This window comes from Ranitomeya imitator, chromosome 2 (assembly GCF_032444005.1).
Source record: "Ranitomeya imitator isolate aRanImi1 chromosome 2, aRanImi1.pri, whole genome shotgun sequence".
NCBI lineage: Eukaryota > Metazoa > Chordata > Amphibia > Anura > Dendrobatidae > Ranitomeya > Ranitomeya imitator.
The window spans coordinates 546,989,281-547,014,178 of record NC_091283.1 but is presented as its reverse complement, the minus strand read 5'-3'; the positions used below and the strand labels follow the sequence as shown (position 1 = coordinate 547,014,178).

The following is a 24,898-nucleotide window of genomic DNA, read 5'->3' as shown; positions in this document are numbered from 1 at the left end:
TACAGAAGAGAGAGAAATGACGTTGCTGACCATAAGAGCTTACACTCTACAGGCAACAGAGAGAGATGACGCTGCTGACCATAAGAGCTTACATTCTACAGAAGAGAGAGAAATGACGCTGCTGACCATAAGAGCTTACGCTCTACAGGCAACAGAGAGAGATGACGCTGCTGACCATAAGAGCTTACATTCTACAGAAGAGCGAGAAATGACACTGCTGACCATAAGAGATTACACTCTACCAGCAACAGAGAGAGATGACACTGCTGACCATAAGAGCTTATACTCTACAGGCAACAGAGAGAGATGACGCTGCTGACCATAAGAGATTACATTCTACAGGCAACAGAGAGAGATGATGCTGCTGACCATAAGAGCTTATACTCTACAGGCAACAGAGAGAGATGACGCTGCTGACCATAAGAGCTTACATTCTACAGGCAACAGAGAGAGATGACGCTGCTGACCATAAGAGCTTATACTCTACAGGCAACAGAGAGAGATGACGCTGCTGACCATAAGAGCTTACATTCTACAGGCAACAGAGAGAGATGACGCTGCTGTCCATAAGAGCTTATACTCTACAGGCAACAGAGAGAGATGACGCTGATGACCATAAGAGGTTACACTCTACAGGCAACAGAGAGAGATGATGCTGCTGACCATAAGAGCTTACATTCTACAGGCAACAGAGAGAGATGACACTGCTGACCATAAGAGCTTACGCTCTACAGGCAAGGGAGAAATGACGCTGCTGACCATAAGAGCTTACATTCTACTGAAGAGAGAGAAATGACACTGCTGACCATAAGAGACTACATTCTACAGGAGAGAGAGAGAGAGATGACGCTGCTGACCATAAGAGCTTTCATTCTACAGAAGAGAGAGAGATGACGCTGCTGACCATAAGAGATTACATTCTACAGAAGAGAGACAGATGAGGCTGCAAACAATAAGAGATTACACACTACAGGCAACAGAGAGAGATGACGCTGATGACCATAAGAGATTACACACTACAGGCAACTGAGAGAGATGACGCTGATGACCATAAGAGCTTATACTCTACAGGCAACAGAGATAGATGACACTGCTGACCATAAGAGCTTACACTCTACAGAAGAGCGAGAGATGACGCTGCTGACCATAAGAGCTTGCTAGTACTGGGGTGTCTGCAATACCAAGACGGGTTATTACACTTGGGGTTATTTAGTTTGGAAAAACGAAGGCTAAGGGGTGATCTTGTTTTAATGTATAAATATATGAGGGGACAGTACAAAGACCTTTCTGATGATCTTTTTACTCGTACATCTGAGACGGGGACAAGGGGGCATCCTCTACATCTGGAGGAAAAAAGGTTTAAGCATAATAAGACACGGGTTCTTTACTTTAAGAGCAGTGTGACTATGGAACTCTGCCGTATGATGTTGTAATGAGTGATTCATTACTAAAATTGAAGAAGGCACTGGATGCCTTTCTTGAAAAGTATAATGTTACAAGTTATATACACTAGATTCCTTCATAGGGCGTTGATCCAGGGAACTAGTCTGATTGCTGTATGTGGAGTCGGGAAGGAATTTTTTCCCCAATGTGGAGCTTACTCTTGCCACATGTTTTTTTTTGCCTTCTTCTGGATCAACATGTTAGGACAAGTCAGGCTAGGATATGGGTTGAACTAGATGGACTTAGTCTTCTTTCAACCTTAAATACCATGTTACTTACTGTCTACAGAAGAAAGAGAGGACCTCGCTGACCATAAGAGCTTACACTCTACAGAAAAGAGAAAGTGAGGTCCCCATTAACCATATGAGCTTACACTCTACAGGAGAGACAGAATTACCTATGGACTCTGTAAAAGAAAAACGACACCTCTGTACAAACTGTTCTCTATGAGAACCGCTGATCTGTGATGGCCCAGGTACTACTACCACTGTACAAGTGTGATAGTACGTAAGATGTCATATCTGTAAGGCATTATGGGTAAACCCACATGGCAATGCAAAATTGCATTAGGTTGCTCTCTATTGCTTCAGCAGTGGGGCAGTTGGTGCTGGGCAAGGTTTATTTTTGTGAACCGCAAATTAAATCTCAAAATGTTTGAATTCATGTGAAACTGCAAATTTTAGGAAATTCAATACATACTTGATCCTCTGTGGGTTGATCTGCTTATGTCTAACATGTACATCAAGGTATACATTAATGTGGTGCCACATTGCATAGAAAAGAACAATATAGTAACATAGTAACATAGTTAGTAAGGCCGAAAAAAGACATTTGTCCATCCAGTTCAGCCTATATTCCATCATAATAAATCCCCAGATCTACGTCCTTCTACAGAACCTAATAATTGTATGATACAATATTGTTCTGCTCCAGGAAGACATCCAGGCCTCTCTTGAACCCCTCAACTGAGTTCACCATCACCACCTCCTCAGGCAAGCAATATACTTTACTTTCCTGTTTAATAAGGAAAAAAGGGAATGCTAACATGACCAAGTGGACATGGATGAATGTTCAGAGTTTGTATACAGCTATCAAGAAATGAATGGAAGCTAAGGCCTCTTTCACACTTCCGTTTTTTACAATCAGTCACAATCCGTCAAAATGTTGAAAAGACGGATCCTGTGCAGATTGTAAAAAACTGAAACACTGGATCCATTTTTTGATGCATCCGTTGAGGCAGTTGTTGCCAGAATTTAAGGCTATGTGCACATGTTGTGTATGCGTCTTCACTGCGTTTTTTCGCTGCAAAAACGCATACACAACACAACCAATGTTAAAAATAATAAAAAAAATAAAAAATCGTCATATTCTCACCTTCCGTCGTCCCCCGCAGCCTTCCCGATGCTCGCGATGCTCCCGGCAGCTCCCATTTCCAGTGATGCCTTGCGAGACAATGACCGCTACCTTATCGGGGTTTTTTTTCATTTTTTTTTTTAAATTATTTTCAACATTATATCTTTTTACTATTGATGCTGAATAGGCAGCATCAATAGTAAAAAGAGAGAGAGCGAGAGAGAATTTCCCTGATGGGAAATTATTCGAGGCACGCTCAGTTTCAAAAGACGGAACACGTCGCTGGATTCCTGCTTTTGACAGTCAGCGACGGATCCTGCGTCCATAGGCTTCCATTATAGCCAACGACAGGCAGCGCAGGATCCGTCGCTGAGCGATTTTCCGACGTACACAAAAAACATTCCTCTGTGCGTTGTCTCTGACAGCAGTTTTACGACGCATCCAGTGCACAATGGATGAAACAGAAGGCCATCCGTCACAATCCGTCGCTAATACAAGCCTATGAGAAAAAACGGATCCAGCAGAAACATTTGCTGGATCCGTTTTTTTCACAAAACGGATTTTGACAAAAGCTTCCAGAACACTCTGAATAAGTTATCTATGCATTTCATCCTTGGTGTTGTGTTCTTGACCTCTTTTTTTCCACATGGAGTAAGAGGTTACATGTCAATTCTTATTAAAGTGTTTCTGCTTGAAATAACATTCCAAACTTGACTTCTGAATCAATTTTGCCATATACAAAAACCTTAGCTTCTTGAAGATTTTTTTGTGTGTGGATTGTTCAGGCTAAAAAATCCATGGAAAACAAGACTGTGAACATACCCCTCGCTAGGATTGAGGCAAGTGATTGGCTCCAAAGTCGGCTGTGAGGAGGGTTGTCTTCTGCTAAACCTTAGGGGCTTATTCTTAAAGTCTGAGCTCCAAGAAGGACCATGGGAACTTTTATAGGAAGTCTCTCCCTGAGTATTTTAAAGAGAAATCACGGATTCCTATTTCTGAGAAAGAACATTAGGGAGGTAATGTGTAGGGTGCGATTACATCATAGTTCAGACATATGTTTTGCTCCCTAAAATATTGGCCATTCTAATGCCCTTGAGCACATAACAGAGCCAACCACAATTCCATAAATGACCACTCTGGTGTCCCATGACAAACACCCACAATGCCCCCATAATAGTGTCTGCCTCAAGAAAATAATACTTTAATTCATTTTGATTATTTATAAACTGAGAAATTTCACCAAAATGCCATGTTAAATGGTATGTCCAGGACTAAATATGACATGTCTACTTTATTCCAAAAACAGCATCACATCTTCCCAAGGGTTGTGTCTAATATTGCAGTCAGGTGTAGTGTTGTGTTTGGGGAAAAAAGCATAACTAATCCTGACAACCCCTCTAAGAAGGACCAGTCACTTGCCATGAGAATTATATTTTTACTTGGTGTAAATGTCACTGTTCTCCTGAATGTGGAGTTGTTTTTCTTTTGTTTCTGCTCCACTCCAATCCTGAGATTTGACCCCTTTGATAGTTGGTAGGTAGCTACAGTACATGGCTCTCTGTGTCCTACCCTAATTTCTAATGTACTGGGCACTGAGATCGATTTTCTGGGACACTACAAATGCTTTTGCTATATTTTTTATGCATTGATCCCTTTTTAGCCCATTTTAACCCTTGCATTTATCACAATTTTGGACCCCAAAGTGGAAGACCCTAATAACATCTGAAAACTAATCCACTGGATTTGAGCCCCCTGTAAGGGGTGAGACCATAGTGAACTAATGATCCTGACATTTCGAGAGGTCAGTAGCTCTAAAATGTCAATGGCATGCTCAGGACGTGAGTCGCTGTGCCGAGCCGCCTGTCATTCACAACGTGACGGAGATCTGCAGTGTAAGTGGTTTGTCCATGTGAGCGCCATTGTGCTCTGATACTTGTGACATGCCTAATGAGCGTCAGCTAGAATCAAGGCCACTGTAAATCTGGGCATACTATGTTTCTTTGTGCCGTTAGTGTCTTAAATATTAATGATGCTCTTAAATATTAATAAAGAAAAATGCTTTCATATCAAATAGCTGTAATTTGCTCTGCATTTTTCAGAGGGGTAGTTAGAGCCTTTTAAGTACTTTGCATACAAGGATTAATTTAGCATAGGCACTGCCCTGGGCTTTGTGTACAAATCCTCTACTTATTATTTTAAGAGGAATATTAAGTGGTTAAGAAACTAATTCTATGACTAAGGGCTAAAAAATATAACAGCATAGTATCACAACATTTTTTTTATTTGACCATAGTCCCATTCTTGTCCATTGGCCATGTCTAATATTGCAGATTTTCTTTAGTCAAGTAAATGTCTATAACCTAGAATAAAAACAGGAAACATAGGCACACTGCAGTAAATAAATATGGTAGTAACACATATAAAAAGCATAGGGTACTGAGTTGACATTTTGTTGATCAAAAAAGCATAAAAACCACACCACCGTGACAAGGTGTACCCAATCAGGACGGCCCCTAACTTTAGTGACTCATCTCGGTAGTGTGCCATCCAGGCATATTACACTTATACTAGAAGGGGTGCTGGCTCTTGTTTTTGGTCTTGCTTCCATTTTTTGTGCTCAGTACTTTTGGGGGTGTGGCCGCCCCCTTGGGTTTTGTACCTTATCTACTTCGCTTTCCAGAGGTAGGTTTTAAACACAGCCAGGCGCTGTTCCTTCTCTGCCTCCATCTATTCTGAGGCCTGGATAGCACATAGTGACGTGAGTTACCAGAATTAGGGACCATCCTGATTGGGAACACCTTGTCGCGGTAGGATGACTTTTACTCCTTTTTAATCAAACAAATGTCAACTAAGTTCCCTATGCTCCAACAATAGTGAATCAGCACAGTTTGCAAAAAATATTTTTTTCTAAAAATTCACCGTGTGGTTTACCGGAATATAGTGGAGCTCTTCTCTATAAGGATCAAACATTAATTGCAGATAGAAAAAAAAAAGCGGCACTCACCAATCCGTAACAACAATCCTTTATTCTTGTTCAAAAGACATAGATGTGGCATGCGGGTGGTTGAAAGGGATGTGAAGGTCTTCACGTCCCTCGCAATACGCCACGTCAATGTCTTTTGAACGAGAATAGGATTGTTTTTACGGATTGGTGAGTGCCGCTTTTTCTTTTTCTATCTGTAAGTGTCCTATGTTGTTTTCATGTGCTTATACTATTTCTTTACTTACTGCAGTGTGCCGGCACATTATGTTTTTATTGTGGGTTATATTTTTAGAGTGGCCACAGTGTAGATGTGCACCTATATATTGCACTTATCCTAACAGGTATACTGATCCTTGTTCCCTTGTTTTTGGTTTTCTCTTTTTGCAAGTGAGTGTGGCAGTATTACAATACTAATTACAGCAGCACCTAGACAGAAGAGGCACTGTTTCAGGAAAAAATAGCAGGCGTTTTTCTGTAATCCTGAACAACGCCCTCAGAATATAGTCATGCTCATAAACCTCTCCTTTGCCATAAACCTCTCCTTTCAATTGTCATAAAATCTAGCTATAATTTGGTGTCATGGTAAAAGGTTTGTCAACTTTGTACAAACTCTATTTCTTAGAAAAGTCCCTGGTAATTAATTACGGTACTCACATTCTATGCCACCGCCATCAAAAAAGTACCCTGCAGCGCCACCACAGAGGAAATGAGATATTGCATGACACCTCCCGTTATTAGTAGTAGACCTTGAAACATTTTTGAATAAGAGTTTTCTAAAGGGGAAACTCCTTTTATTAGGCCATTGCGGAGTCCTATATGAACAATATGTGTGTCAGATGTTGCTGCATATGCACGGACCGGGCTCAGGAGCTGTGCCTGCTCCATCTAAGGCGGGATCTTGGTGTATTGTATGACTTACCCTGCCTCGAACTTTCTCGATTGTAGGGGCTAAACAAATGTAAAAAGCTGATTCAAAACATACCATAATGTAAAAATGTTCAGTACAGACCAAAAGTTTGGACACACCTTCTCATTTAAAGATTTTTCTGTATTTTCATGATTATGAAAATTGTACATTCACACTGAAGGCATCACAACTATGAATTAACACATGTGGATTTATATACTTAACAAAAAAGTGTGAAACAACTGAAATTATGTCTTATATTCTAGGTTCTTCAAAGTAGCCACCTTTTGCTTTGATGACTGCTTTGCACACTCTTGGCATTCTCTTGATGAGCTTCAAGAGGTAGTCACCGGGAATGGTCTTCCAACAATCTTGAAGGAGTTCCCAGAGATGCTTAGCACTTGTTGGCCCTTTTGCCTTCACTCTGCGGTCCAGCTAACCCCAAACCATCTCGATTGGGTTCAGGTCTGGTGACTGTGGAGGCCAGGTCATCTGGCGTAGCACCCCATCACTCTCCTTCTTGGTCAAATAGCCCTTACACAGCCTGGAGGTGTGTTTGGGGTCATTGTCCTGTTGAAAAATAAATGATGGTCCAACTAATTGCAAGCCGGATGGAATAGCATGCCGCTGCAAGATGCTGTGGTAGCCATGCTGGTTCATTATGCCTTCAATTTTGAATAAATCCCCAACAGTGTCACCAGCAAAGCACCCCCACACCATCACACCTCCTCCTCCATGCTTCACGGTGGGAACCAGGCATGTAGAGTCTATCCATTCACCTTTTCTGCATCGCACAAAGACACGGTGGTTGGAACCAAAGATCTCAAATTTGCACTCATCAGACCAAAGCACAGATTTCCACTGGTCTAATGTCCATTCCTTGTGTTCTTTAGCCCAAACAAGTCTCTTGTGCTTGTTGCCTGTCCTTAGCAGTGGTTTCCTAGCAGCTATTTTACCATGAATGCCTGCTGCACAAAGTTTCCTCTTAACAGTTGTTGTAGAGATGTGTCTGCTGCTAGAACTCTGTGTGGCATTGACCTGGTCTCTAATCTGAGCTGCTGTTAACCTGCGATTTCTGAGGCTGGTGACTCAGATAAACTTATCCTCAGAAGCAGAGGTGACTCTTGGTCTTCCTTACCTGGGGCGATCCTCATTAGAGCCAGTTTCTTTGTAGCGCTTCATGGCTTTTGCCACTGCACTTGGGGACACTTTCAAAGTTTTCCCAATTTTTCGGACTGACTAACCTTCATTTCTTAAAGGAATGATGGCCACTCGTTTTTCTTTACTTAGCTGCTTTTTTCTTGCCATAATACAAATTCTAAAAGTCTATTCAGTGGGACCATCAGCTGTGTATCCACCAGACTTCTGCTCAACAGAACTGATGGTCCCAACCCTATTTATAAGGCAAGAAATCCCACTTTATTAAACCTGACAGGGCACACCTATGAATTGAAAACCATTTCCGGTGACTACCTCTTGAAGCTCATCAAGAGAATGCCAATAGTGTGCAAAGCAGTCATCAAAGCAAAAGGTGGCTACTTTGAAGAACCTAGAATATAAGACATACCATAATTTCAGTTGTTTCACACTTTTTTGTTAAGTATATAATTCCACACGTGTTAATTCACAGTTTTGATGCCTTTAGTGTGAATGTACTATTTTCATAGTAATGAAAATACAGAAAAATCTTTAAATGAGAAGGTGTGTCCAAACTTTCGGTCTGTACTGTAAATCCGCTCCCTTCTTTCACTATGCTAAATATAAGGGTGACATTAAAAACTATAACTCCACCTGCAACAAAAAAAAATAGTTCTAATACTGATATGTCCACCGTTAAAAAAAATTCTCTTGGTTGAAGGGGAGGAAAAAGCAAAAGCAAAAAATGAAAAGTCGTTACGACAGTAAGGGGTACAATAATTCCTCACTTTAATGTTTAATAAGTGCTGCCATTACCTAGAGTGATTTCTTATTGAAGCTGTTCCCTAATTTATGACATATTATGGCTCTGAAGGTGGAGATCTGCTGGCTTGTGCAACACTTTTAATTTTACCCAATGTGCCCTGGGCAACTTTGCGCAACGTGCCCAGTACGTGAGTGACACGTGAGAGATACACATCTGACTTACTAAATGGGCTGCATTATGTAAGAAGTGTATAGAGAGGTAATGTGGCATTTTGTAATTCTCTTTCTACAGGTGGACGGGAAAATAAGATGCCGATTCTCATCTCTAAGATATTCAAGGGCCTGGCTGCTGACTTGACAGGTGCTCTTTACGTGGGTGATGCAATCCTGTCAGTGAATGGAGCAGACTTATCTGAAGCCACCCACGATGACGCGGTACAGGCTCTGAAGAAGACTGGCAAAGAGGTGGTGCTGGAAGGTAACCTTCTCTGCTCTATGGGCCCAGAGCAAAGGGTTCTGGGAATAATGGTGGATGGGGCTAATGGGTGCAATGAAGAGTTTTATAGTGCTATCCGGATATGAGAATTGGATATTTGGTTGTAGCTTTGCTCTCCCCCACTGCTAGGCTGTGGCCAGGAATTCCTCCTGCCTCTGATGATTCCCTCACAGCTGTTAAGGGAACTTGTACATTCCAGGGATGATGGGAGGAGAACGTGGGAGGCCTCGAACTGAAAAGCAAAGTGCTACGCCCGAAAATCACACATGAGCAGAAGGACCATAGCGTAATTTGACAAAAATTTCAGATTCGCAAAGGTTGTTTATGTTTTTTTGCAATTTGACTCATGAGAAAACAACAAAATGGTTTCATGGCTTATTTTACTGTATTAAAAAGGAAGAAGGTAAAGAAATGAAACAGATTACTTCCCTTTCCCCGAACCTCACCTTGTCCATGCAGCTCCCAATCCTGTCCAGTCTTTGCTCACTGTCTGCTGGGCTTCTTCACGCCTCAGGGCCAGTCCGGTCTTTGGCTCCCCTGGTGCCCTGGTCTCACAAGTCACGATGTCATGACGTTGGAAGGCCTTGAGGCGCCAAAAATCTGACAGAACCTGACCCGCGAAGAAGATCGGCGGCCAGTGAGACCAGACTGAAACGACCAAGCAGAGAGCTATGGGGACGAGATGACTATCCAATTTTCCTTCAGTATATTTTTTTGTATGGGGGCTTTTCCATCAACTAGCCACACATTACCCCACATACAGGAACTATGTTGGCACAAATGCTCCCACATACTCCATCTACGTTTCCTTTAGACAATTAATCAGGGTGTTGTTCATTGGTGGCATTAGGGTCAGGTGGCTGGATAGACAAAATGCCATGTCTGCGGCTTTAACCTTCGTCCGGCTGAGTAGGTACAATTGTAACTATTCCGTTTTAAAATTGCAATAACTTTTTTTTTTCGAAAAGCCGTAGAGGGCTGAAATTTCGTGACATCTCTGCAGTTTTGGTCCAGAATATATTGGCCAAATTTCAATAAAATATATATGAAGGTGCAATTGTACCTCTGCAGCCTGTTAACGTTGTAAAATTATGCAGCCTATGTTTATGATGTTTTTGATTTCCAAATCCCCAGTCGGTGTCCAGCCGTCAGTAAATTGTAGTTGAGAGCGACTCCAAAGGGCATCCTTCTCTGGGCACCCTGCCACGTTCATGCAGTATGCACACGGCCCATTGGTTCTAATTAGCCACATGCAATACTACCATTCCCCTGTAGTGTCACCAGGAGAAAAGAGCACTTGTTAACCAGTTTTACCACGGATTATAGATGATGATTGGTCGTCACATAAGCAGGACCTGAGATGTTCTTATTTTCAGGGACTGAAGTGGTCAATCAGTGGCCAATCAGTTTACATTTCTGGAACCTATTTGTGTTTTTTTTTCCAAATGCCCTATTAAAGGGAATCTGTCACCAGGTATTTACCACCTAATCTGAGAGGAACATCATGTAGAGACAGAGACTGTGATTCCAGCAATGTCTCACTCACAGGGCTGTTTGATCACAGTTTTATCAGCAGGAGATTATCACTAGAGGACTAATAAATCTGAAGTAATGTAGTCCTCCATATTTGTAAGCACTGTATAACACTGCCCCACCACTGATTGGAAGCTTTCTGCCTATGCATAGTGTACACCGAAAAGCTGCCAATCAGTGGTGTGGGTGGAGTTATACAGAGATCAGCATTTAGAGAGCTGCTATATCTACAGCAGATAATGCAGTGATTTAATCAAACCTGCAGCAAACAAAACAGTAAGTGATACATTTCTGGAATAAGGGTCTGTGTCCCTACATCAAGCTGCTCTCAGATGGAAAAACCTGGTGACGGATTCCCTTTAATACGACATCAAGTGATAAAGAAAAGCTGTCCACTCACATCACCCTGAGTAATTAGGCTGGTTTCTATGGCCGCATGTCCTAACATCCCCATATCCCAGGCTCTACGTGTAATGCAGTAGACCCCAAAGCAGGACTTTATACTTGTTTATAGAAACTTGCTTTCCCCGTAACATAGGTTAACTTACAACTGTATCCCCAAATTCAGGGGGAAAGAACCCAGTGTCCAGAATCCATAGACCATGAGCTGTCTCACTGTACTTTTATCCATTAACATTTACAACCATGCACATATCTATCAGGAGGGGGAGGCAGAAGGAAAAACACTACTCCTGCCTCCTCTCATGGGTGTCCAAATCTTACTGAGAGCCGGGAACGTCAGATTAAAAGGGTTTTCCGTGTAGCACATCGTTAGAGCTGGAGTCCGTGGAGGAATGACGAATTCAACTATGACAAACTTTGTTAACATTTGGATTGAGAATGTTTTTATTCCGCCCTCATATATTTTTAGCATTTGATATTGCTGACCTATAGTTAGGATAGGTCATCAATACCAGATCGGTCGCACCCCACCAATCAGCAGTTATTAGCTTTGGTTGCGGCTGGATATATAGAGATCACCAGAGCTCTCTACAGTTTACAGGTCGCTGCTAGGTACTTTAGATCTGCTCCTATTTTCCACAATAAGGGCTGATCTGCAGTACCCAACAGCAGCAACTACACCGTGCGGTGGTGTTTCGTTCACTGCACTGTATATATGTGGAGCTAAGAACAGCTGATTGGTGCAAGTGCTGGGTGCTGACCCCCCACCAATCTGATATTGATGACCTATACATGGGATAGGTCATCAATATCAAATGTCAGAGGATTCCTTTAATTAAATGGCTTTATGTATCCTTATTCATTAGACTGTATGTGAATTTCACAGGGTCATTTTCTCATTAGAAGGAATGTCTCAAGGACATTGGGATGGGATTTCCAAGATCTTCTAATGTCAGTGGCATGTTGGTTGGCTACATCATGCTATAACTGTGACCCATTTTAAGGTCAGCTCCATTTAGCATCAAAGTATGATAAAAAATAGTGACATATCGTACAGGTCAGTTCTTTCCAGATCCAAATCCATTCTCGAGTTATTGTACAAGTAGGCTGTCCCCTTCTGCCTTCATAATAGGCAGTACTGTATAAAGTTCTGGACTCTACTAACTGAAGTGCAATTCCTTGTAGGATCTACGCTGCCAGTCATATGGTTGTCATCCAGCTTTTTCAGAAACCTCCTTTTTTGTCTTTTTGTATATTATTATGGGGTGGTCGGATAATTCAGAACGTTTGATTAACTGACGTGTAGTTTATCACAAACCGGTCATGCTGTAGGCCATGTTCTATATGTCATGCTGTAGGACATGTCATGCTTTAGGCCACATGCACACTGTAGTGCATCAGTATCCACACTGTGCAGTGATGAGGCAGTGACCCAGCAAAGTTCAAAGCAAAATGTGTTTTAATGTCCAACTCACACAAAAAAATAGAACACACGATATCCTCCGGATGACAACCGGGAACCATATTCTTCAGTTTGCAGCCAATAAACACTCCAGTCCACCTCCGAGACTGATTGCAGTGGGCGACTGCACCACTGTGTCCTCAGTGGGTGCCAGGCCTTTCAGCTCCCTTGGCTATTTGGCTCCACTTTCCTGTGTTGCTTCACACAGGTGGAGCTCTGCAAAGCCTTTTGCTCTGCACTCTTGCAAAAACCAAACTGACACATCCAACCCTCTGCTTCAGGGTTTTTTATAAGCAACCTGTGGCCTTCGGCCACATGGAAGGCTCAGCCAGGAAGGGAACGGTCTGCCCCACTCTTGTAGTCCATTTAAAAAATAAAAGCTCATCAGGTTCCTTAAATCTGGCCTGGACAAATAGCTTGTCCAAGACCAATACTCACTTTTATTCTGCATTGCAATCACAGCTATGTCTGTGGCTGCAATGCACTCCCATGGCCTCAATACGCCTCTGTGTGCGCATCCCGGGGGGGAGGGGGGGACACATAGCGACCCTTGCATGTGCCACCGGTCACTGCCTTACAACACGTTGAGTATATGGTGAGTTTTTTACCTCAGTATTTGTAAATTAAAACCAGGAGTGGGTCATACATAAATACAGATGTGGTGACGTGTTTCTATTATACTTTTCCTCTGATTGTTCCACTCCTGGTTTTGGCATACAAATACTGAGCTAAAAAACTCACCAAAAACTCAACGTGTGCACGTCCAGTTGTTAATATGCTCATCCTAATATGTCCATGGCAATCTATGTATACCATATGGTCCAGCAGTGATGGACTAAGGTTCTTGGGCCCATGACTCCGAGGGCACGCTCCCTACCTGTACATGACAGGCATAGAGAACTGTTCCTCAACATACAATCCTGTCTCCAAGCACAGACAGCCACCTCATGCCCTCTCCTGCTCCCACCTGCTAACACTTTCTCTGCTCCTTCTCACTGCTGGTGAAATCTCTCCAAATCCTGGTCCTCCCCACCACATCTCCACAGTCAGTTCTACCTCACATCCACGCTCTAGCACAAATTTCCGTAACCTCTCTAACCTTATACTCCTTCGCCCAGCCCCCACTTCCTCAGTCCCACTAATAGGAGCTCTGTGGAACGCTCGCTCTGTCTGTAACAAGCTTTCCTACATCCACAATCTTTTTGTTACTACCAAACTTTCCTTCCTTGCCATTACCGAAACCTGGCTCACCCCTTCTGACACAGCCTCTCCTGCTGCACTTTCCTATGGTGGCTTCCACCTTTCTCACACACCCCGCTCCAGCAGCAAGGATGGCGGTGGAGTTGGTTTTCTCCTGTCAGATAACTGCTCCTTCACCCCAATCCCAGTGCCACCCTCTGTTACCCTCCCTTCCTTTGAGGTGCACTCTGTGCGCATCTATGCCCCCACCAACCTCCAACTGGCTGTCATTTACCGCCCCCCCAGGGCCAGCCACCACCTTCTTTGACCACTTCACCACCTGGCTACTATCATCATGGGCGACTTCAACATCCCCATTGACACTTCCCTCTCAGCTGCCACTAAACTTCTATCTCTCACTTCCTCCTTCGGCCTCACTCAATGGTCTTCTGCAGCCACTCACAAAGATGGTCACACATTGGACCTCACCTTCACCCGCCTCTGCTCCCTGTCTAACCTCTCTAACTCACCTCTTCCTCTTTCTGACCACAATCTATTCACATTCACTTCCCTTTCCACTCCTTGTCTACAACCCCCACCCCAAAAATTTGCACACCCTCGCAGAAATCTTAAACACCTTGATCTACATTCACTCTCTGAATCCCTCCTCCCTCTCACAGACATAAGTTCCCTACACAATGCGGATGACGCTGCCGCTCTATATAACACCACAATAGCTGCAGCTTTAGAATCTCTTGCCCCTCTCACACATACCAAAGCTTGCAAAATCAACAGACAGCCCTGGCATACCAGCCTGACCAAAGAACTAAGGCAAGCTTCCAGGGCTGCTGAGCGCAGATGGAAAAAATCCAACTCCAACGAGCACTTTATCACATTCAAACAGTTTCTCACTACTTTCAAGACCACACTCACTACAGCTAAACAAACCTACTTCTCATCTCTCATATCCTCCCTGTGTCACAACCCAAAACAGTTAGTCAACACTTTCAACTCTCTCCTCCATCCCCAGCACCTCCTCCCTCCTCACTCATCTCAGCTGAAGACTTTGCCTCATTTTTCAAGCAGAAGATTGAGAACATCAGAGACAGTTTTAGTGGACAACCCCCAGAGCCCTTCCTCCCGACTACCCAGCCCTCCAGCTCCAAAACCAACTTCTCCACCATTACAGAAGATTGACTCTCCACTCTACTCTCAAGATCATATCTCACCACCTGTGCACTTGACCCGATCCCTTCCCACTTCATCCCAAACCTCGCCACAGTCTTCATCCCAACTCTGACCCATCTCTTCAACCTATCACTAACAACTGGTGTTTTCCCCTCAAGCTTTAAACATGCCTAAATCACACCTATCCTCAAAAAGCCCTCTCTTAACCCATCCTCTGCATCTAGCTATCGCCCTATATCACTTCTCCACCATGCCTCAAAACTACTGGAATAACACGTTCATCTTGAACTGTCCTCCCATCTATCTTCCTGCTCCCTCCTCGACCGCTTACAATCAGGCTTCCGGTCACACCACTCCACTGAAACTGCCCTAACTAAGGTCACCAATGACCTATTAACCGCCAAGAGCAAGCAACACTACTCTGTCCTCCTCCTCCTGGACCTGTCCTCTGCTTTTGACACAGTGGACCATTCCCTATTACTACAGACCCTCTCATCCCTTGGCATCACAGACTTGGCCCTATCCTGGATCTCGTCATACCTAACTGACCGAACATTCAGCATCTCCCATTCACACACCACCTCCTCTCCACGCCCCCTATCTGTCGGAGTCCTGCAAGGTTCAGTGCTAGGGCCCCTGCTCTTCTCCATTTACACTTTTGGCCTGGGACAGCTCATAGAATCTCACGGTTTTCAGTATCATCTCTATGCTGACGACACACAGATCTACATCTCTGGACCAGATATCACCACCCTACTAACCAGAATCCCTCAATGTCTATCCGCTATTTCATCCTTCTTCTCTGCTAGATTTCTAAAACCTAACATGGAGAAAACAGAATTCATAGTCTTTCCCCCATCTCACGTGACCCCCCAACAAACCTATCCATTACAGTAAACGGCTGCCCACTCTCCTCAGTCCCACAGCTCGCTGTCTCGGGGTAATCCTTGACACTGATCTCTCTTTCAAACTGCATATCCAAGCCCTTTCCACTTCCTGCCGCCTTCAACTCAAAAATATTTCACGGGTCCGTACATTCCTAAACCAAGAATCTGCAAAAACCCTAGTCCATGCCCTCATCATCTCCCGCCTCGACTACTGTAACCTCCTGCTCTGTGGCCTCCCCTCTAACACTCTCGCACCCCTCCAATCTATTCTAAACTCTGCTGCCCGACTAATCCACCTGTCCCCCCGCTATTCCCCAGCCTCTCCCCACTGTCAATCCCTTCACTGGCTCCCCATTACCCAGAGACTCCAGTACAAAAACCTAACCATGACATACAAAGCCATCCACAACCTGTCTCCTCCATACATCTGTGACCTCGTCTCCCGGTACTTTCCTACACGCAACCTCCGATCCTCACAAGATCTCCTTCTCTCCTCCCCTCTCATCTCCTCTTCCCACAATCGTATACAAGATTTCTCTCGCGCATCCCCCCTACTCTGGAACTCTCTACCACAACATATCAGACTCTCACATACCATCGAAACCTTCAAAAAGAGCCTGAAGACCTACCTCTTCCGACAAGCCTACAACCTGCAGTAACCACCGATCGACCAAACCGCTGCATGACCAGCTCTATCCTCGCCTACTGTATTCTCACCCATCCCTTGTAGATTGTTAGCCTTCGCGGACAGGGTTCTCTCTCCTCCTGTACCAGTCGTGACTTGTATTGTTCAAGATTATTGTACCAGTTTTTATGTATACCCCTCCTCACATGTAAAGCGCCATGGAATAAATGGCGCTATAATAATAAATAATAATTATAATAATAAGGAGAAATAAGCGATATAAGTAGACCTTGGTAGCAATTGACTGGCCCTGAATCGTCTTCGGGTGAGCTCTTGAGGTCCATTATAAAGGAATATTCAGAATTTAGGACTCGTCATGTGCTCGGTTTTTTCAGCACTGTTTGTATAAAGCCTCAGAACCAGTTACATAATTAGGCTCATGGATATAATAGTCATCCTTTACCTCACATTAACTTCCACCCATATAAAGCTGTGTCTGTTGGAGAAAGGGAGCAGTGACACTCTTGTCCAGTGAGCTGTGAACGGCTTAATGATCTGACTGAATTTGGAAGAGTCCAAAGAATTGCATGACTGGCGGAGGCCAAGATTTAACTATTCAGTGGAGTAAACTAACTTTAGTGCCCTATATGTAGTTCCATGTCCAGGCTCATTTTCTGTGTATCCATCAATATCTACTGTCATTACGTTATATCTCTTTTTATATATATTTAATGTATTTTCCCTTTTTTTTGTACGTTACACTCCTGTACGTTACGTTGTAGTACATACCTGCTCCATTCTTTTAACATCTATTATTTAACCATCACTAGCCATTTCCAAAAATAGGTTTCATGTTAATGTAGGGGTACATGGGGGGGGGGTAATGGGATATTCCCAACATGGACATTTGTGGCATGATAAGGCAATTCCATAACAAATATAGGACCTATACGTGTATGAAAGCAGGGGTCTCCGCTGTTTCCTTAATTTCTACGACGGTGAAAGGAGAGGATCACAAACATGCACAGCCACATATTCCTTTCATTCTCCATTTCCAGAGGTGGGCACAAATAATTTCTCAATAAACAATATATATCACCTGGTCACTGGATAAGTAATAAATGCATGATTGATGGGGGTCCATCTGCTGCGATCCCACCTATCATTAGAACTGGGTTCCCAAAGTCTATATGTGAGTGAAGTGGTACAGAGCATGTGCAACCACTGCTTCATTCCATTGTAGGCGGTGCTGGTTGTGCCCGCTTAGCACCTATGTATTCCCAGAGAGGACTTTGGGCTCTACGTTCTCCCGGGTGTGGGTGTCTCAGCACCCGATTTTCACAGATTATAAATTTACTATTTCAGCACTTGTAATATATAAAATCTAGAGATGAGCAAAGGTGATCGTTACTTCAGCTTGCCCAGTGTGCTTGGGTATGCACCAAGTATCGCGGGTGCTCGGGTGACATGTTTAGTTCCGCGTGGCCGTATGTTTTGCGACTGTTAGACAGCCAATCCCCACATGTTTTGTGGCTGTCTATTACTCAAGCACCCTTGACACTCGGTGCATACCCGAGCAACCTAGGCAAACTCGGGTAACGAGCACCTTCGCTGATATCTAGTTTTAAAAAAAACTTGTTTCTTCCAAGATATACATTGTCAAAGATGTCTTCGTCCCTGAAAAACATGTTTTCTATGTAATCTAAGAGCAGCATAATGTAGGTGCAGAGACCCTGATTCCAGCAGTGTCACTTAGTGGACTACTTGTTGTGTTTTCAATACAATTAGTATTTTATCAGCAGTAGAATATCACTACAGGACTAGAAACCTTTTTCCTGGTAGTCCTCCTTTTCTGTGCAACCCCGCTTCCACCAATGATTAGCAGTTTTATGCCTATACACAGTGTATACGGAAAGCTGCTAATCAGTGGTGTGGTCGGGAGTTATACAGAGCTCAGCATTCAGAGTACTGCTGGATCTGCAGCAAATTTGTTTTTTTTAAATGACGGCATACAGATGCCGACCAACAAGTGACACAACACAGGAATCAGAGTCTCAGCCCCTACATCATGCTGCTCTCAGATTACATAGCAAAACCTGGAGACAGATTCCCTTTAATGATATTCTAATGAGACAATGGGCCTTCAAGCTTAAGTCCTAGACTGACATACAGTATAATGATTAATAAAAATAACTGCATCTACCATGTCTGATATCAATACATAGATTTCATATCTCTTTTACCTGATGATCCCCATTGTCTTTGGTTTTACTATGACTCTTGCTGTGTATGTTTCTTCCACTTTCTGAATTATAGAGTTTCCTGCAGTGTATTTAGTAGACATTGGACCCATATTTTATCACTTACACATTATCACGTCAGTGAAACAGTAAAAGGCAATTACTCTTGTCCCCTGTGGAGGTGATCTGAAAATAGAGCAGGGTAGTTGGGGAAATTCTAAATTTGACAGCAGCCCTGCTGTATTATCATGGCTTTCTCTTAGCAAAACACAGCAATTCCAAACGCATTCTTTTTTCTTCAGAATTTGTAAATGTTATTAAAAAGGCAGATTAATTCCAAACCTTCATAGGAGTGAAAAGGAACAAAATAAAAAAATGGAACGTTCTAAAATGTGAAAGAACTGGGTTAGTGAATGCACTGATTTAGCTATGGAGGCGTATACCCACACCCAGGCCATATTCCCCTACCATATAAAGCCTCATCTACACAGCCGAGCTGTGGGCATGGAACCTGTGAATGGGCGCTCTACATGTACATAGGCCCCCCCTACCATATAAAGCCTCATTTACACAGCCGAGCCGTGGGCATGGAACCTGTACATGGGCGCTCTACATGTACATAGATGCCCCCCCTACCATATAAAGCCTCATTTACACAGCCGAGCCGTGGGCATGGAACCTGTACATGGGCGCTCTACATGTACATAGACTCCCCCTACCATATAAAGCCTCATTTACACAGCCGAGCCGTGGGCATGGAACCTGTACATGGGCGCTCTACATGTACATAGACACCCCCTACCATATAAAGCCTCATTTACACAGCCGAGCCGTGGGCATGGAACCTGTACATGGGCGCTCTACATGTACATAGACTCCCCCTACCATATAAAGCCTCATTTACACAGCCGAGCCGTGGGCATGGAACCTGTACATGGGCGCTCTACATGTACATAGACACCCCCTACCATATAAAGCCTCATTTACACAGCCGAGCCGTGGGCATGGAACCTGTACATGGGCGCTCTACATGTACATAGACACTCCCTACCATATAAAGCCTCATTTACACAGCCGAGCCGTGGGCATGGAACCTGTACATGGGCGCTCTACATGTACATAGACTCTCACTACCATATAAAGCCTCATTTACACAGCCGAGCCGTGGGCATGGAACCTGTACATGGGCGCTCTACATGTACATAGACACCCCCTACCATATAAAGCCTCATTTACACAGCCGAGCCGTGGGCATGGAACCTGTACATGGGCGCTCTACATGTACATAGACACTCCCTACCATATAAAGCCTCATTTACACAGCCGAGCCGTGGGCATGGAACCTGTACATGGGCGCTCTACATGTACATAGACTCCCCCTACCATATAAAGCCTCATTTACACAGCCGAGCCGTGGGCATGGAACCTGTACATGGGCGCTCTACATGTACGTAGACACTCCCTACCATATAAAGCCTCATTTACACAGCTGAGCCGTGGGCATGGAACCTGTACATGGGCGCTCTACATGTACATAGATGCCCCCCCTTCCGTATAAAGCCTCATTTACATAGCGGAGCTGTGGGCATGGAGCCTGTACATGGGCGCACAACATGTACATAGATGCTCTCTACCATATAAATCCTCATCTACACAGCCCAGCTGTGGGCAGGGAACCTGTTCATGGGCGCTCTGCGTGTACATAGACTCTCATGGCCACACAAGGCCCATTCATACAATAAATTTACACAAGACAACCAGAATGTGGGAAAAAATGGCCGTGTTATTTATTTTAGAGTTACTCAAAATTTCCATAACATAAAATTTGATCTTAAAATTTCAATCTTAAAATAACCAGAAGTTTAAACCGTTATCATAACCAATCCACCCATAAGGGCGATTTACCTCACAAAATAACTTAACACGACAGGGTAGCCCTGAAACAGAGGGAGGGTGGGCGGGGTCTTCGGTTTCTTCAGTTCACTGACGACTGAGGTGAAATTCAAATCTGAGGGCTTTTTATAGCCCTGAAAAAGCCCGCCAATACCGGCGTTAACCAATCAGGAACTCGTGTTTGAGCGCCGAACAAACACATTCAAAATACTAGTTTTAACTGCTTCTAGCAAAAACGCCAAAGCTTACTTTTGACCCAATATTATCACAAATATACATGACACAAAATTAAAGCTTTCCTTCAGAGCCTGTGAGGCCATGAGACCCCCCCTATAATTTTAATATTATTGACGGGGGAGGGCTAACATGGCCACACAAGGCCCATTCATACAATAAATTTACACAAGACAACCAGAATGTGGGAAAAAATGGCCGTTTTATTTATTTTAGAGTTACTCAAAATTTCCATAACATAAAATTTGATCTTAACATTTCAATCTTAAAATAACCAGAAGTTTAAACCGTTATCATAACCAATCCACCCATAAGGGCGATTTACCACACGCCAGGGTTCAAAGAAACCTGGCCCCTCCACTAGCGCACAGCCATTTTTCCACTATCGTCTGAAGGTTTAGGTTGAAAATGTCCAAACCTATATCTGAAAGGTGAACAAAATCATGCCTGTAAAGGCCTGGTACAAATCCTTCAAGGTCATCATGTCTAAAGGAGAAGCCACTAATCATGGGAAGGAATTTTGACATTGCTCGGTTAATCCTTTTCCGGATTTTATCCATAAAAGAAAGTTCGCAGCAATTCCATAACAACCTAGGAATGATCTCCGAAAAAAACAAAAGAGGAATTAGGAGAAAACTGTTTAAAATACACTAAATCAGATCTCAAAAGAGCTAATAATTCCAGTGTTTTGGTTTTCCCGAGATCATTCCCTCCTACGTGAAAAATTACCAAATCCGGAGAAGGAAACTTAGAAAAACATTTTTTAAACTCCACTGGAAGGTTATACCACGACATCCCTCTTACACCATGCCAAAAGACTTGAGCAATATCCTGGCTGAAAGAAAGGTTCTCCGAATAAAAACGCAGCCTAGCTCTCTTCTGAGCCCAAAAAACATAAGAGTGTCCCACGATCCATATTATCTTGGAACCTGAAATAAAATTAAACTTGGTTATCATACAATTCATGTCTTATGTACAATTTGAATCTACCCGATTCCCATCTTCCCAGCCGCATAATCTGGGAATCCTGTAAACCAGCTCTAGCTGCCTCCGTTGCTGCCCCTATTCGGAAAGAATGAGAAGTAATTCTTAAATGATCCTTTTTTAAAACTTGCAAGCACTTTTTTAATACTGCATTAAACTGAAAAATGGTTACTGGACTGCCATCCGAATGAGCGAACAACGGCCCAGATATATTAGGCCTAACACTCAACCACCTCTTGACATTCTCAACTGGGCAAAAATCCTTGTCCAAAACAGCATCAAGTTTCAATCTGAAACCTCTACCTGACTCATTTATTTCTTTATATAAGGAGATCCAAAACAGATCAGACTCCAAAACCGAAACATCGGAGACCATCAATCCTGATATATTATCTTTTTTTGCCGAAACTAATTCACCTACTCGTAACGCTCCGAAAAATGCGAAAATGCCGATGCAAATAAAGATGACTCAAATGAGCTAAAACACACTTTCCGAAGGGATAGACATAGGTCTTTTAAGAGCGGGAGGGAAATCGGGCGTCTCGTATCTGGCTTAAAATTAATTCTCTTAAACCCTTTCAAAAACTGCTTGATAGGAAACAAACCTGTCAATGGAACTTTCCCAAACAACTTCAAAAAGAATGACACCCCCGCCAAGGATTTCGCGACCGCTGAGTATGATAACCCTTTTTTACAAAGAAATTCAACAAATCTTAAACCAGAGATGGGGCTAGAAACACTATAATCAAAACTATTTACACTACAAAAATTAATCCATTGCTGCCATGCGGCTGAATAGTCAGCCCATGATCGTGTCGATAATGAGTTTTCGATAAAATGTGGAATTAGCTCAAGACCATGTCCCAGAGCTCCTGCGGGCAAGGCGTCGGATCCATATCTGCTGTAGGAACCTGTTGACGAAAAATTTCCCATTGTTGATAACACAGAGAATCCAATACTGAATCCAGCTTACTTCTACTCAACTTGGCTTTCAACCATATATTCAGCTTTAGGCACAATAGAACTAGTTGCCTCAAAATTTTCATTGCCCAAAGATTTTTTGAAGAAAGTGTGTTAATCCCGAATAAAACGCCTTTGTTATTAGATAGGATTATAATCCTAGAATTCCTCATTAGGTGACCCCATAAATAAAGACCTGCATAAATAGAAAAAAGTTCCAACACCATCACATTATCAACTAAATTGTTATGAACCCAAGAATCAGGCCATTTATGAGATACCCAATGAGGGGAAAACAGGATACCAAGACCTACATTGGAATCACAAGAAAAAGCAAAATTGAAGGTATCCGCCAAAGCAAAAGACGATTGCCAACAGGATTTACCGTTGTAACCTGATAAAAATGCGCGCCAAATCTTAGCGTCCTCTTTCAAATCTAATGAGACTCTGATATGTGACTCGGGAGATGAAACCCCAATGGTGGCGTTATAAAGTCGTCTAGAAAAAATTCTACCCATTGGAATAACTCGTAACGCGAAATTTAACAGACCCAGCAGGGATTGCATCTCTTTCAGAGTTATCTTCTTTCTGGTCAGAAATCTATCCAAGGAACTGCACAATTTTGAAATTTTGTCTTCTGGAAGCCTACATTCCATTTTAACTGAATCAAGAGTAATCCCCAAAAACTCGATCACATTGGTCGGTAGGCAGGTTTTATCGCCAGCCAAGGGAACCCCAAATTTCTCGCACACTGCTATGAAGCAATTTAATGTATCCCGACAAGAGCTAGAGGAAAAAGGACCAACAAACAAAAAATCATCTAAGTAGTGTAATACTCCAGAGCCTTGAGAGCTGGATTCAACTACCCAATGAAGAAAAGACGAAAAACTTTCAAAATAAAAACAGGATAGGGAAAACCCCATGGGTAAACACATATCAAAGAAAAATTGCTTATCAAAATGAAAGCCCAAAGAATTGAATCCTGATGGATGGACAGGAAGCAATCGAAAGGCAGACTTAATGTCAGATTTGGCCATTAATGAGAACCTACCAAATTTCCTGAGAAGATCAATTGCCGAATCAAAAGAAGAGTAAGAAACTGAACACAAGGATTTATCCACTTCGTCATTCAACGAAGAACCTGCAGGATATGATAAGTGATGGATCATGCGGAAGCTACCTGCTTCCTTTTTTGGGACAATCCCTAATGGTGAAATCCGAAAATTCTCAAATGGAGGAGAAGAAAATGGGCCCGCGATTCTACCTAAACTCAGCTCTTCTAAAATCTTCTTCCTAGCCACATCACTATGCAAATATAAAGATGACAGATTCTTTACCACGACACAACCCTGGCCATTAAATTGGGGTACTTCAAAGCCATGACAAAATCCGTTAAATAAAAGATTACTGGTCACTTGATTTGGATAGATGCTTAGCCACCATAGCATTTCTGATAGTCTCACCGGGGTCTGAGCTCTTTGAAATTGGATCCCTTGAGGATGCTTGAGCAGTTTGTTTACGGAAGCATTTGGACCCGGGATGCTGGTTCCCACAAAAGGAGCACTCATGCCGAAATCTGCATGAGTTGCCCCATTTGCATGCAGACTCGTTAAAAGCAAAACAGACCCCTTTTCTCTGAAAACTAGAAACTGGTTGTTTGCTAGAATACTGCCTTTGTGGAAGCATCAGATTTATCCACAAACCCACATCTTTTACACCCCAAGAAATATTTGGGTGTACTGCCAATTTTTGCCTAAACGCCTCATCGTAGTGGAGCCACGCCGTGCCTCCAAAATTGCGAAAGGCTTCCAAAATAATATCTATGTGCTGAAACAGCTTACTACATAGATTTGGAGACTTCTCCCCCAAAACTGCTGAATAAATACAGAAAGCTTGAAGCCAATTATTAAAAGACTTCAAAGGGGCACGTTTAAGGTCATCCTCAAATTTAGCGTCTTTATCTGACTTAAATGCATTGTCTTTCCGTGGAAGTAATGAAAATAAATCAACATAGCCATTATTCCAAATGAGCTCTTTAACCGTCAAGCTCAAATGGAATCCAAGAGGTGTAAGCTCACATGTCAGAGCCTCCTTATATGTATTCAGAGGTATAGGGATACCCTCTGAAATAACAGGTGTTCGCAAACGCATAGAAGAAGTATTCAAACATTCCCCTAAAGACTCAGACAGCACATTTCTAATCATATCTCTAAGTTGGTTCGGGTGC

The 24,898-nt window shown here is 43.0% G+C and overlaps 1 protein-coding gene across 1 annotated transcript in view; it reads left to right on the top strand.

Annotated features, from left to right (window-relative positions):
• The window catches only part of SNTA1 (syntrophin alpha 1), an 81,448-nt gene that overhangs the window by 15,614 nt on the left and 40,936 nt on the right, over window positions 1–24,898 (top strand). The window contains exon 2 of the mRNA XM_069751946.1: window positions 8,881–9,066. Coding sequence (XP_069608047.1) covers window positions 8,881–9,066 — 186 coding nt within the window. The remainder of the gene's footprint in view (window positions 1–8,880; window positions 9,067–24,898) is intronic.